General features: G+C 40.6%; 1 protein-coding gene across 1 annotated transcript in view; it reads left to right on the plus strand.

Moving 5' to 3' along the window:
- The first annotated feature begins 218 nt into the window (after positions 1-218).
- Positions 219-16,037, plus strand: part of Vwa3b (von Willebrand factor A domain containing 3B) — a 156,790-nt gene continuing 140,971 nt past the window's right edge. Inside the window, exons 1-2 of the mRNA XM_057751290.1 lie at positions 219-348; positions 13,279-13,373. Coding sequence (XP_057607273.1) covers positions 234-348; positions 13,279-13,373 — 210 coding nt within the window. The 5' untranslated portion in view covers positions 219-233. The remainder of the gene's footprint in view (positions 349-13,278; positions 13,374-16,037) is intronic.

The following is a 16,037-nucleotide window of genomic DNA, read 5'->3' on the forward strand; positions in this document are numbered from 1 at the left end:
CAATACAGATTCTTTATTCATTAACCAATAAAAGAAACACATTCACAGAAGGATTTCCTACATTACCCCACCATGTTTTCAGGACCCCTGAGTTTGACCATTTCCCTTGCAGGAAGTCCCTCGTGACCCAGGTCTTGGCTTAGAGATGGAGGAATCAGGATCGTCTTCCTCTGTTGTCCTGGAGCAATAGCCGCAGAAGCTGGAGAGACAGCACAACACCAAGCACGATAGGCATGGCGGAGCAGAGTCTTATTTCATCTGAGCAATGGCTTCAGCTGCATGGGCTTAAGAGCAAGAAGCTGAGCTTGAAGCAGATCTTGTCCCAGATTGGATTCCCACAGTGCGAAGGTACAGTACGCACAGGCGGCCTTCAGGGATCCTACCTCTGCTCCTGAGAAGCCATAGGCCTCTGCACTTGCTTGGATTCTAAATCCCTGCCAGGGGGAAATGCTTGCACATGCTCCACCACAATCTATGCACTTCACATAGAAATACAACTAGAACTACATAGATTAGATTCAATATTAAGGCTGCTTCACTTCATTTGCGTGTATGTGTGCATGCATGTTGTATGCATATGTGTGTATATGCACGTGTGTGTAGGCCAGAAGAGGATGGTGCCCTCTATTTCTGTACACCTTATTTCTTCAACACAGGGTCTCTCACCTGAGCCTGGAGTTCACAGATTTCCAGGTTAGCCATTAACTTCCGGCAATCTTTTGGTCTCCTCTCTTTCCCACCCTCAACACTGGTGCACTGGCTAGTCTCATGTCAACTTGACCCAAACTAGATTTATCTGAAAGGAGGAAACCTAAGTTGAGGCAATGCCTCCATGAGAGTTTGCTGTAAGGTATTTTCATAGCTAATGATTGATGGACAGAGGGCCTAGCCCATTGGGGGTGATGCTGTCTCTAGGCTGGTGGTCCTGGGTTCTATAAGAAAGCAGGCAAAGCAAGCAAGGGGAACAAACCACTAAGCAGCAACCCTCCAGGACCTCTGCATCAGCTCCTGCCTCCAGGTTCCTGCCCTGTTTGAGTTCCTGTCCTGGCTTCCTTCAGTGATGGACTACAATATGGGAGTGTAAGCCCAATAAATCCTTCCCTTCTCAACTTCTATTTGGTCAAGGTGTTTTGTTGCAGCAATTAAAACAACTGGAATTATAGGTTTGTTCAGACACACCAGCTTTTTCACTTGGGTTCTGGGGGTCATTGAAACTCAAGACCTTGTCCTTATGCAGCAAGCACTCTAAGCAGTGAGCCCTCTTCTAAGCCCATTAGTGTCATTCTTTGTGTTTGGGGGAGTTGTGTGTATATGTGTGTTACACATGTGTATATGTGTGTGTGTGTGTGTGGGGATAATACTTCATATGGTGTCTTGACTCTCCATTTTAATTAATTAATTAATTTTTTCTGGGTATGGTGGAGCACGCCTTTAATCCCTATACTTGGGAGGCAGAGGCAGGCAGATCTCTGTGAGTTTGAGGCCAGCCTGGTCTACGTAGAGAGTTCCAGGTCATCATGGACTGCATAATGAGGCCCTATAGTGGAAGGCTGCTTGTTAGTTTCTGGCCGCCTGTCTATCTTAGACCAGAAATAATCACACAGAAACTGTATTAATTAAATTAAATCACTGCTTGGCCCATTAGCTTTGGCTTCTTATTGGCTAACTCTTACATATTAATTTAATCCATCTCCATTAATCTGTGTATTGCCATGTAGCAGTGGCTTACCAGCAAAATTTTGGCATGTCTGACTCTATGTGGCTCCATGGCTTCTCTCTGACTCTGCCCTTCTTTCTCCCAGTGTACAGTGTGGCTTTTCCTGCCAAGTTCTGTTCTACCCTTGCCATAGGCTCAAAGCAGTTCTTTATTCATTAACCAATTAAAGCAACACATAGACAGAAGGACCCCCCCACACCAGGTCCTGTCTCAAAAAGTATATAATTTATTTAGCAGGGTGGTGGGGTGTGGCAATCAGAAGAGAAGCCATGGGGGTGAGTTCTCTCCTTTCATCATGTGGGTTCTGGAGATTGAGCTCAGGTCTCCAGGTTTGGTGGCTGAGCCATCTCTCCAGACCTCTACTTTACTTTTTTTTTTTTTTTTTTTTTTTTTTTTTTTTTTAAAGACAGGAGCGCTCATTGAATCTGGAGCTCCTGTATTTGGCTAAGCTTGTGGCCTGTGAGCTCTGCAGAACCAGCTGTCTCTGCCTCCCCAGTGCTGGGATTAAAGGTGTGCACCACTGAGCCCCATGCCTTGCCCAGTGCTGAAGATTAGAACTCAAGCCCTCGTGTTTGTTTGGCAAACACTTTACCAACAGAGTCATTGTCTCAGGCCCAATTTAATTCTTTGTAATGAAAAGGTAGAAATTGCTTTTCTTTATTCACTCCACAGCAGAGGTCTTAATTATCCTCTGGGATTTACAATCCCCTTTGAGATTGATTGAAGTAATTGCTTTATTGATTAAGACAGGAGCTGTGTGCTGTCTTAGGAAGAAAGTGCATTTTTCCTTCAGGGGGCCTAATGGCTTATGGTTTTTATTTTATTTTACTTTATTTTTTGTTTTTTGAGACAGAGTTTCTTTGTAGCTTTAGAGCCTGTTCTGGAACTAGCTCTTGTAGACCAGGGCACCACCACTGCCTGGCTGGTTTTTATTTTTTTAATTTTTAGCTTTAAAATATGAATTTATTTGTTTATTCATTGTGAGCATATGTCCCTGGGAGGTTGTGAGTGTGCATATGTGGAGGTCAGAGGACAACTTGTGGGTCTTGGCTTTCTCTTTTTCCCAAGTGGGTTCTGGGGATCCAACTCAGGTTGTCTCAGGGGAGAACAAGCATGGTCACTGCTGATCCATCTCACCAGTCCAGAGGCATCTATTTCTAAACGTTCTCATTGTCTTGTTGGTTCTTATATCTCAGTAATATCCACTTGCCACCCCTTGGCAGAATAAAATGTGTGAGAGTATTTTCATTTGTATTTCTTTGGATGCTGCATTGACTTGAGGTTTTACTGAAACATGGGGCCTGGGAACCAGTGTGAGGGATAGCCCACTGCACAAGAAGTGCCTTCTACAACACATCTGTAACATGGTACGTGAAGGGTATACCCTTAGGATAATTCCAATTAGTAGGTGTAACACGATCAATAAAAACCCAGAGGCAGATATTGAGGTTCAACCTGGAGGTCAGAAAAGTCAAACAGCCAGCCACTGGCTCTTAACTCTACCTCAGTATGAAATAGTGATCCTGCCTTCAGGAATCTCAGAATGAGACTGTGTCTCAGAACTGTCTCCTCCCATTTTATATTCCTCTTTAGTGTTGGGATTAAAGGTGTGTGTCACCACTGTCTGGTCGTTAAGGCTGACCAGTGGGGCTGTTTAACTCTCTGATCTTCTGGCAAGCCTTATTTATTAAAATACAATAAAATATCACTACATTTTCCCTTTTTGTCCAAAATAAAAAAGAAGGCTACAACTAATATAAGAAAACTATATATAATAAGTACAATAACTATATAGAGTATATAAGGCAATAAATACATCAATAATGTCTAGTCCATTTGCATTTGATAAATTCAGAGAAAATATATCTATCCTATCTTGATGAGTCCAAAGTCCTGTACCTAACTTACTTTCTACTATAACTTGCTTTCTGCAGCTGGTAAACAAGGAAAACTATAACTATCTAGTCTTCAACTCCCTCAGAGACCCAAGAAGAAAATAATATTAATTGAGTAAGCAGGAAGTGTGAGAAGTGACTTCCAAAAATGTGAGAGATGACAGAAACAGCTGGCTACCTGGACAGTGACCCAAAGTTTCTCTGCAACATTGGACATTTATCTTTGGCCTACAGGCCTAGCACATCCAATAGACTTTTCTGTGAAGCAGGATATTCTGAAGGAATGTCTATTCTTGCCTTGACAATGTTTGGCAATTATTTTCTTTTGTGTCCTGCTTGTCCAATTAGGACAGCATACTGTCAGCAGTTGAGGCAAGAACACTTTCTTGCCAAGTGGTTTACTTTGCCACAAAGAAAGTAAACTCTATGTGAAGTTTCTTCGATGCCCATTGTCTTCTCTGAAGTAGATTGGTGCTGCCAGGAGCAGACATGTCTCGTTGCCATAAAAAAGAAGAACCTAGGTTATTAAAAATATCTTTTTTTCCTTTTTATTGTTTATTTATTTATTAAAGATTTCTGCCTTCTCCCCGCCACCACCTCCCATTTTTCTCCCCCTCCCCCATCAAGTCCCCCTCCCTCATTAAGTCCCCCTCCCTCATCATCCCTAAGAGTAAACTGGGTTCTCTGCCCTGTGGGAAGTCCAAGGACCACCCACCTCCATCCAGGTCTAGTAAGGTGAGCATCCAAACTGCCTAGGCTCCCACAAAGCCAGTATGTGCAGTAGGATCAAAAACCCATTGCCATTGTTCTTGAGTTCTCAGTAGTCCTCATTGTCCATTATGTTCAGCAAGTCCGGTTTTATCCCATGCTTTTTCAGACCCAGGCCAGTACAACAAAAGTATATGCTCAACTATGTTCATAGCAGCATTGTTTGTAATAGCCAGAACCTGGAAACAACCTAGATGCCCTTCAATGGAAGAATGGATGAAGAAAGTATGGAATATATACATATTAGAGTACTACTCAGCAGTAAAAAACAATGACTTCCTGATTTTGCAGGCAAATGGACGGAAATAGAAACCACTATCCTGAGTGAGGTGAGCCAGACCCAAAAAGAGGAACATGGGATGTACTCACTCATATTTGGTTTCTAGCCATGAATAGGGGACGTTGAGCCTATTATGCGTGGTCCTAGAGAAGCTAATTAAGAAGGTGAACCCAAAGAAAAACATTTAGGCGATGAAAGGAGACAGAGACAAAGACCCACATTGGAGCACCGGACTGAAATCTCAAGGTCCAAATCATGAGCAGGAGACAGAGCACGAGCAAGGAACTTAGGACCGCGAGGGGTGCACCCACACACTGAGACAATGGGGATGTTCTATTAAAAATATCTTAAATGCCACATTCTGTGCATCTCTGAAGTGTTTGAAGATGACCTGTCTATCTAAAATATATCTTTGTTTAACCTTGAAAATATATCTAATATGGCTGCAAGTTTGATTATAATAGGTGACTAATGACTAACCTGCATTTTCTTATTGTCCTAAATAGTTAGTAATAATAACTTTCAAAGACCAGAAAATTGCAATACATTGTTAAATGAACTACATAAGTACAATACCATGAACAAGATTAGAAACATATGTGCAGTATGTTTTAACAAAATTAATCTCAAATTTGTATAAATATACAAAACTTGTATATAATATACAAAAGCCCAATAAAATGTAAAACATTTAAAACTAATAGTTGCTTTCTAAAGGTAGATTCAATAATCTACCTTTTTATTTTATAATGTCTATATCCTCCCTTTTTTCTTTTTAGAGTAGATTCAATAATTTACCCTTTTATCCTATCATGTCTTTATTTCCCTTTTTTCTTTTTAAAATAAGAACCTTGAATCTAGTTTCCTTTGTTTATCTTTTTTTCCTAACCATTATCCATAACAACTTTTAACTAACACTCTAAACAAAGACAAACAGTCATAATCCATTTTTAGGAATGTGGGTATAGTTTTCTAAGCTACTTCCTGCTGATTGAGGATGCTGATAATATTATGGGAACCCAAAGAAAATTTAGGATTATGCTCAAATCCTGACTGGAGTATTCTGTGAGGCTGGATCATATCAGACAGCAGTCTTGAACCTGTTCGGGATATAGAACTCAGAGGAAACTGCAACAGAGGTACCCTAAAGTGTTGGATTGTCTGGGTTATCTGCTCCTATTAGAGATTTTTCAGGAGGTCTTTCTTGATCAAACCTTTCTTGATCAAACCCGGAAAGAATCCACAGCCTCTCATTGCCCATGGAGACAAAAGCAAAACAAAACCTCTTCTCCAAAGTAATATATCTTTTGACTTAAATTTTGAAGTCAAGTCATTTTAAAAATATATATGTTGGATTAATCCAGCAGCATTTATTATCAAACGTCTTTTAGCAACTGTTGCTCCTTCCTCAGCAGTCAAACAATTCAAAGACAACACAATAACTTGGAGTAGCCAGTTCTCTGTGTATTTTCTGTGTGTTCTCTGTGTATCTTTATATGTTTTTTTTTAAAAAAGCTATATTTCTTTAATTTTAATTTTTAATTTTTGGGTTTTTTTTTTTTTTTTGGTTTTTTGAGACAGGGTTTCTCTGTAGCTTTGGTGTCCTTCCCGGAACTAGCTCTTGTAGACCAGGCTGGCCTCGGACTCCCAGAGATCCACCTGCCTCTGCCTTCCGAGTGCTGGGATTAAAGGCATACGCCACCACTGCCCAGCCTTAATTTTTGGTTTTTTGAGACAGGGTTTCTCTGTGTATCTTTGGCTGTCCTGGAACTCACTCAGTAGACCAGGATGGCCTCAAACTCACAGAGAACTGTCTGCCCCTGACTCCCAAGTACTGAGATTAAAGGTGTGTGCTATCATGTCTAGCTACTCTATTTCTTTTTTAAGGACTTTCTCTATTCTTATTTTTTCTCTTCCAAGCCTACGTATATTTTTAAACATACTGTAAACTGTTTAGAGGATTTTTTTTGTCTGAATCTGTATTTACTATATATATCTATCCTTTTCTGAGCACAAGCTAAGTGGCTAGAATTAAAGCGGTGGCTTTGGCGGCTGGCTCTGCCCCATTCCTTGGCTTCTTGGGAGTCTAACTTTATGGCAGAGATACTGACAGGAGCCATGTTTATTGCAACACTGGAGTTTCTAGGTCCCTGCCACCACCAAGAAGGATGCTGCTGGCTGTTCATAAACACCATTTAAGTTTTTGGTGGCAGGGTCTGCCTCTTCAAAGAGCCACCATGCAATTTTTGCTGCTAACCCTGAGTCAGGAAGCCTTTCTTAATGGAGCCACACCTCTGCTTGCCCCTAGCAAACAGAGACCAACCGAGAAAATGCTGCTACCAAGAAGCCATGATTGACTCTGTTCTTTTGTGTCTAGAATTCCTTTCCAGGCTTCCTCAGGTTTTATGTGGATGTAGTTGCCCCACATTGGCTGCCATTTGTAACACAATTAAAATTCCAGAGACAGATATTGGGGTTCAATCTGAAGGTCAGAAAAGCCAAACAGCCAGCCCACTGTATCTTACCTCTACGGCAGAATGAAATGGTGATCCTGCCTCTGGGAATCTCAGAATGAGACTGTGTGAGAGCTGTCTCCTCCTGTTTTATATTCCTCTTGAGGACTGGGATTAAAGGTTTGTACCACATTGAACCTGTGGTTGGCTTTATGTTGAGATCTTTGATCCATTTGGACTTGAGTTTTGTACATGGCGATAGATAAGATCTATTTGCATTTTTCTACATGTTGATATCCAGTTATACCAGCACCATTTTTTGAAGATGCTTTCTTTTTTATATTTTATATTTTTAGCTTCTTTGTAAAATTTAGGTGTTCGTAGGTGTGTGGGTTAATATCAGTTCTTCAATTTGATTCCCTTGGTCCACCTGTCTGTTTTTATGCCAATCACTACTAAGCTGTTTTCATTATTGTGGCTCTATAATAGAGCTTAAGTCATGCCTCCAGATGTTCTTGTATTGTACAGGGTTGTTTTGGCTATCCTGGGTTTTTTGTTTTTCCATAAGAAATTTAGTATTGTTCTTTTGAGATCTGAGAAGAATTGTGCTGGGATTTTGATGGGGACTGCATTGAATCTGTAGATTGCTTTTGGTAAGATTGCCATTTTTACTATGTTAATCCTATGAATTCATGATCATGGAAGATTTTTCCATTTTCTCATATCCTCTTCAATTTTGTTCTTCAAAGATTTAAAGTTCTTGTCATACAGGTCTTTCACATGTTTGGTTAGAGTTACCCTAAGATATTTTATGTTGTTTGTGGTTATTGTGAAGGGTGTATGTTTCTCTGATTTCTTTCTTAGCCCATCTGTGTAAAGGAGGGCTACTTATGTTTTGAGTTAATTTTGTATCCTGCCACGTTACTGAAGGTGTTTTTCAGCTATAGTGCTTCCATGATAGAGTTTTTGGGATCAGTTATGTATACTATCATATCGTCAGCAAATAGTGAAAGTGTGACTTCATCCTTTACAATTTGTATCCCCTTGATCTCCTTTTGTTGTCATATTGCTCTAGCTAGGACTTTGAATAGATATGGAGAGGGTGGACAGTCTTGTCTTGTTCTTGATTTTAGCTGAATTGCTTTGATTTTCTCTCCATTTAATTTGACATTGGCTCTTGTCTTGCTGTATATTGCCTTTATTTTGTTTAGGTATGTTCCTTGTATCCCTGATCTTTCCAAGACCTTTATCATGAAGGAACATTGAATTTTGCCAAAGGCTTTTTCAGCATCTAATGAGATGATCATGTGTGTTTCTTTTTCTTTCAGTTTGACAGAATTTCATATGTTGAACCATCCCTGTGTTTCCGGGATGAAGACTACTTGATCACATTGGATGATTTTTCTGACGAGTTCTTGGATTCAGCTTGCCAGTATTTTATTAAGCATTTTTGCATCAATGTTCATGAGTGAAATTGGTCTGTAATTCTCTTTCTTAGTTGTGTCTTTGTGTGGTTTGGGGATTACGGTAACTGCAGTCTCTTAAAAAAAGTTTGGCAGTGTTTCTTCTGTTTCTGTTGTGTGGAACAATTTGAAGAGTATAGGAATTAGGTTCTTTTTTGAAATTCTAGTAGAATTCAGGGATGAAAGCATCTGGCCATGGGATTTTTTTTGGTGGGAGGCTTTTGGTTGCTGTTTATACTTCCTTATGGGTTATAGGTCTATTTAATTTGTTTATCTGGTCTTGATTTAATTGTGGTATGTGGTACTTATTCAGAAAATTGAACATTTCCTTTAAATTTTCCAATTTTGTGGAGTACAGGTTTTTGAAGTATGACCTGATTCTTCTCTGGCTTTCCTCATTGTCTATTGTTATGTTCCCTTTCATTTCTGATTTTGTTAATTTGGATATTCTCTCTCTGCCTTTTGGTTAGTTTGGATAAAGGTTTGTCAATCTTCTTGATTTCCTCCAAGAACCAACTCTTTGTCTCATTGATTCTTTGTATTGTTTTCTTTGTTTCTATTTTTTTAAAGATTTATTTATTTATTATGTATGCAGTGTTCTGTCTGTCTGTATGCTTGTTGGCCAGAAGAAGACACCAGATCTCATTACAGATGGCTGTGAGCCACCATGTGGTTGCTGGGAATTGAACTCAGGACCTCTGGAAGAGCAGTCAGCGCTCTTAACCTCTGAGCCATCTCTCCAGCCCTTTTGTTTCTATTTTTATTGATTTCAGACCTTAATTTTATTATTTCCTGTCATTTACTCCTTCTGGGTGAGTTTGCTTCCTTTTATTCTAGAGCTTTCATGTGTTCTGTTAATTCATAAGTGTGGGATTTTTTCCAGCTTCTTTATGTAGGCATTTATTGCTATGAACTTTCCTCTTAACACTACTTTCATTGTGTCCTACAAGTTTGGTATGTTGTGTGGTCATTTTCATTCAGTTTTAGGTAGTCCTTAATTTCTTTCTTTATTCTTTCCTTGACCCAGTGGTGATTCAGTTGAGCATTGTTCAATTTCTATGTGTTTGTGGTCTTTCTGAAACTAGTGTTGGTGTTGAATTCTAACTTTATGCCATAGTGATCCAATAAGATACATGGGTTTATTCCATTTTTTTTGTATCTGTTGAGGTTTTCTTTGTTACCCGAGTATGTGTTCAATTTTTGAAAGGTTCCGTGAGGTGCTGAGAAGAAGGGATATTCTTTTTTGTTTGGGTAGAATGTTCTATAGATATATGTTAAGTCCATTTGAGTCATAACATCTGTTAGTTCCCTTATTTCTCTGTTGAGTTTCTGTCTGGCAGATGTGTGTATTGTTGAGAGTGGGGTGTTGAAGTCTCCTACTATTAGGGTGTGGGACTTAATGTGTGATTTAAGCTTTAGTGATGTTTCTTTTACAAATGTGGGTGCTGTTGTATTTGAGGCATAGATATTCACAGTTGAGATTTCCTCTTGATGGACTTTTCCTGTGATAAATATAAAATGTCCTTCTTTATGTCTTTTGATTGATTTTAGTTTGAAGTCTATTTTGTTGGACATTAGGATAGCTACACCAGCTTGTTTCTTGTTTTCATTTGATTGGAAAATTTTTTCCCAATTCTTTACTTTGAGGCAATGTCTTTGAGGTTGAGGTATGTTTCTTGTATGCAGCAGAAGGATGGATTCTGTTTTCGTGTCCAATCTGTTAGCCTGTGTGTTTTTATAGGTGAGTTGAGTCCATTTATATTAAGGGATATTAATGACTACTGGTTGCTAGTTCCTGTTATTTTTGTTTTTGTTGTTGGTGGGGTGGTATTGTATGGGTCTTTCCCTTTGAGATTTGCTTCTGTGAGGTCATCATTTGCCCGTGTTTTGGTGGATGTAGCTGACTTACTTGGGTTGGAGTTTCCCTTCTAGTACTTTCTGTACAGCTGGATTTGTTGATAGGTATTGTTTAAATCTTTTTTGTCATGGAATATCTTGTTTTCTCTGTCTCTGGTGATTGAAAGTTTTGCTGGGTGTTGTAGTCTGGACTGGCATCCATGGTCTCTCAGTGTCTGCCCAATGCCTGTCCAGGACCTTCTGGTTTTAGTGTTGAGAAAGTCAGGTATAATTCTGATAGGTCTGTCTTTATATGCTACTTGGCCTTTTTCCTTTTTAGCTCTTAATATTTTTTATTCTGTATGTTTATTTGGTGTTTGGGTTATTATGTGGCAAGGGAACTTTTTTTTGGCCCAGTCTATTTGATGTTCTGTAGGCTTCTTGTACTTTCATAGGCACGTTCTTCTTTAGGTTGGGAAAATTTTTCTGTATGATTTTGTTGAATATATTTTCTGTGTCTTTGAGTTGGGCTTCTTTTCCTTCTTCTATCCTTATTTCTCATAGATTTGGTCTTTTCATGGCATCCTAGATTTCCTGGACATTTTGTGTTAAGCGTTTGTTTGGATTTAACATTTTCTTTGACCAATGAGTCTATTTCCTCTATCATATCTTCAACACCTGAGATTCTCTCTCCCATCTCTTGTATTCTGTTGTTTATGCTTGCATTTGTGGTTCCTGATCATTTACCCAAATTTTCCACATCCAGATTTCTCTCAGTTTGTGTTTTTTTTTATTGCCTCTATTTCAGTTTTCAAGTCTTGACTCATTTCCTTCATCTGTTTGATTCCTTTTTCTTGGTTTTCTTTAAGGATTTGTTGATTTCTTCCAATTTTTTGTTTGTCTTTCCCGCCGCTTCTTTAAGGGAATTTTTTATTTCCTCTTTAAGGAAAACATCTTCATAAAGTTATTTTTAACTTGTTTTCTTCTGCTTCACCTGTGTTGGGATGATCATTCAGGCTTTGCTGTTGTAGAACCACTGGTTTCCGGGGGTACCGTATTACTCTTTATGTTGTTGAGTGTATTCTTACCTTGTTATCTACCCATCTCTTCTTCCAGTCAGTATAGGTGGAGCCTGTCTCCAGATGGTCCCTCTTCCTCCATTTGGTGTACTTGAGGGCTGTGGATCCACTAAATGCTCCTTCTGGTGCAGGCAGAACAGAGCCTCCAGGTGCAAGCAAGCCCAAGGCTCAGATTCTTTCTTCCTTACTGAAAAGGGTTTTTCCTCCCTCTTCAGAGCTGTGCATTCCTGGGTTTGGATCCTCAGCACCCACATAGAAAGCCAGTGTAGCAGCACATACCAGCAATCCTAGTGATGAGGAGGCAGAGATAGGGGACTCCCCAGAGTCAGGGCAAGGGTAGTACTAGAGCCAAGAACACCATCTCTGGGGTTGAACAACAACAACTTTAGCCACATCATCATTATTATAAAGATGTCTCTGAGAAGCCTTGCCTCATCTTCCCCCACCATCACAGTTCATCCTGAGAGGCTCTGTGGTCTACTGGCAATTTCGTGAAGTGTTTAGAAATGCATTTTAGGCAACACCATACTTCCATCCAGTATGTGCTGCTCCTGACACACAGCGGGTGCCAGGTAGTGCATGCAGCTAGATGTTTGCACAGCTGAGCAAATAATCCAGTAGTGATTTGACACAGACCTCAGTGTGCATTCCGTTCAGCTACTGAGCCTTCCATAGACCTATATCTCTCAAGCCTCGGCCAAATGCTGTGGTTCTGACACCATGTTTACCTCTCCCGGATCAATGACTTGCTCACTTCATTTCACTAAGTCATGAATCAAGACTCGGGCAGTAGGTAGTACCTAAGTTGAGGTTTTACATTTACTCATTATTTTTGGCCAGTCGAAGAAACAACCTTTCATTTTGAAATGTTCATTTGTATGTGTGTGTAGTGTGGTGTGCGTGTGTAGTGTACATGCTCCTGTGTGCTTACAGGTGTGCATGTGTATGCTCCCACTTTTGGTTTATTGACACAGGCTAATATGTATTTATGCCAGGTTGGCTTTGAAGTCCTCATTCTCCTACTTCCAACTCCCAAGTGTTAGAATTAAGAGAATGAGTTACCCATGCCTGGTAATTTTTTTTTTCAAGTTTTGTAAATTAAGTCCAAACCTTCCGTAAAATTTCAGGCATTAAGCACAATTTTTATGTTGTGATTTTGAACCCGGCCTTAATTGTTCTAGATAAAAGTGTAACAGGGCCCCAAACATTAGTAGGTTCCCAAGATCTTAAACTGACATCATAGTGGAAATGTCATTTGGGCTGTAAAACTCAGAGTGTAGACAGCCCCACCTGCCAAAAATAAAAACAAGGATCTACTCCATCAAAGTCCATATAGTTCTGGGAAAGTCTCTAAATGTACTAGCCTTGCTTTTTGGCTTCTATAGCTCTGCTTCTGGCTCACTGTTCTTGCTAACTGAGGTACGTCTACCTAGGACACGGTTATCATGTTTAAAAGCCCATCCTGAGAAAGGCTCAGGGCGATTCTGGGATCCTGGTCACCTAGTATAGCTACGGGCAGGGTAATAAAGACTTTCTATTGACTTAAACCCATGCCTGAGCAGTCTCCTCTGGTGAATACCCCACAACAAAAGAACCACAAAGTGGAGCCCATTCTTCCTCCCTACTCACTCATGATTTCAAAGATTCTACACTTATATTTGTTCTAGTTCTTGCAAAGGCTTTATGACTTGGGACAGAATAACAAAATTAAAAATTACTGAGAAAAATTTTGAAAGTCAACAAGAGAAGCTTTGCTGATTTATCGCCTTGACTTTCTAAAAATACAGATTATGTGACTTCTTTGAGGAGACTCATGACTTCTCGGTATGCTGATGGCCTCTTCCCACAGTTCTACACAGCAGAAGATGGCAGGCTGTACAATGTAAGTCAGAGTTCTCTCATTGATCAGGTTTCATGGAAAGAGGCCTGAGTCACATAAGATCCCTGTGAGGGGTGGGAAGAGTAGCCAGGCAGTGGTGGCACACACCTTTAATCCTAGCACTCAGGAGGCAGAGGCAGGTGGATCTCTGAGTTCAAGACCAGCCTGGTCTACAGAGAAAGTCCTAGGATAGCCAAGGCTATACATAGAAATGCTGTCTTAAAAAACCAAAACAAACACACAAACAAACAAAACAAAAATTCCAGGGGTTAAGGAGAGTCCGGCTTCTGGTTTTCTTTGGACACGGGCAGAATGATGAAGTTGTGGTTAAGCAGCAGGGGAACCCCACATCAGACAGAGGTCTGATCTCCAAAGAACTCAAGAAATTGGTCACTAAAAGAACAAATAATCCAATAAAAAAATGGAGTACAGACCTAAACAGAGAACTCTCAACAGAGGAATCTAAAATGGCTTAAAGACACTCAAGGAAATGTTTAACATCCTTAGTCATCAGAGAAATGCAAATCCAAACAACTCTGAGACTCCATCTTACACCTGTAAGAATGGCCAAGAGCAGGAAGCTCTTGATCAGAAACGGATGATCAGCTCTTGATTACTACCAGCTCTTCATCTTACTTTGAAAAGGAGAGTGAAGAAGAGACACTATGACAGTATTCTCTGAAGTCACCCAACACAGAACTAGGGACAGTATTGGCAGGTGGAGCTGAGTCCACACATATCACACCAGGACCCACAACTGGAGTTCATGGTCTTGTACAGAAGTAGATGTTCACAAATGTCAAGGGACATCTGTGTATCATCAGGACTGTTGTGCCCTGATACAGTCATCCCTTGGAGTCCACAGAGACCCTTCAGGGACCCCCCGGGTTAGTCACGACTGCCTAAAGGAATAGGATCACAGAAAGAACCTATCTATTAAAAGGGGACTTATTACAGTGGCTCACAGACTGAGGTTCATCTTGTCAACAATGACCACCTCCAGATGGAAAGGCCAAGAAATTGTAGTTGTTTCGTCCATGAGACGAGATGTCTCAGCAGTCCCTGTTAGGTGCCGGAGTCCCGGAGGATTCCTAGGAGCTGCTGGTCTTTAGTCTACATTGGGATTCTGAAGAAGTGGGTTCTAACCCCAGCAAAGGAGCACATCATCAACAGGATAAATGAACTTGCCAGTGAGAGAGAGGTGCCAGCAGGCAAAAACAAAAGCCTCTCTTCGTGGTCCTCTCATGTGGGCGGTTACCAGAAGGTGTGGCCCAAATTTAGGATGGATCTTCCCATCTTAAATGGTCCAATCAAGAAATTCCCTCACTGGAGAACCAAGCTGCTTGGATTTTGGCTAATTTCAGATGTAGTCAAGTAGCCAACTAATATTCATCACAATTCTCAACGGATACCCAAATCCAGCATGCTCAATTCAATTATAGTAGAAAATGGAATTTGCTTAAAACGTATTCAATTCTCTTTTATACCTTAAGTTGTCTCTAATTAACTTATAATACCCAATGCAACATAAATGCTGTGTGAATATGTCTTATATCATATTGTTTCCCCAAACAATAAAACAATAAAAAAAAAAGCCTGTTGTTCATTGTCAGCATCCATGCAGTTCATTTTAAAAAATATTTTCCACCCTAGGTTGGTTGAATCTGAGAATATTGACCCTATGGATAGGGAGGGCTGACTGTATCTAGTATTTTAAAATCGCTCTTCTGAGTTTGGTCCACTAGAGCCGTTTTTAACTGGTCCACACTAAAATCACCACAGAACAGTAGAACCGATGTCTTCATCCACATAAATCCACTGCCACATCCCCTGAGATCTTTCTGTGCTGTAACTTTTCTTAAAAGACGTGAACAAACATGTTTAATCCCAGATAGGGTACCCATTACAGACCAAAGAAAGGGTTCCATCTAGCTTAGTGAACCAGTGGATTTGTAGGGGTTACTCAAAGGAGCGTGAGGGTCTCAATGGCAACCGCATCATGGGGGAAAAAGCCCAATGTACCAGGCACGGGTGATGAGCAAAGCTACATCCCTACAGCTCAGTTACCAAGTTTCCTCCACAGTGGAGGAAATATTACACAACACGGTCTCATAACGCAGGTTCCGGAAGCTGAGGAGGTCTTGAAACAGGCAACAAGACGTACCAGGGAGCTGGGGGCGTGGCTCAGTGGAAAAGCACTTGTTGAGCATGCGCAAAGTCTCTAGACCAAGTTGCCGCAGAAAAATGGTGCTGGTCCTGAGGCGCGAGCTCAGTGGGCGACTTAGAGAGATGCAGACTGGGTACGGAAAAGACTTTACCAGATCTTGTAAACTTTGGTTTCTCATAGCACAGGCCACAACTTTTTCGTTCTTCTTTTCTGTTGTCTGCCTCTGCTCTCTAAAAGGCCCTGCAGATTGTGCTAGGTCTGCTTGCCGGGTCTGCTTGAAGGAGGTGTACACACAGGAAGTTGCCGGCTAGTCTCTGTCCCCTTTGGGGGCATCCCGAAGGTATCAGTGGCGGCTGTAACTGGGTGAGCCAGGTCCAGGCGAGGTTGGTGTGGGAGGGAGAGGACAGAGCGACAAGTTACAATCTTTAGAATGAGTAACCGAGCTGCTGCTGTTTTTACAAGGAATTGGAGATGCTTGCAGAAATAGTTTGTAGTGTCTT

The sequence above is a fragment of the Chionomys nivalis genome, chromosome 19 (assembly GCF_950005125.1).
Source record: "Chionomys nivalis chromosome 19, mChiNiv1.1, whole genome shotgun sequence".
NCBI lineage: Eukaryota > Metazoa > Chordata > Mammalia > Rodentia > Cricetidae > Chionomys > Chionomys nivalis.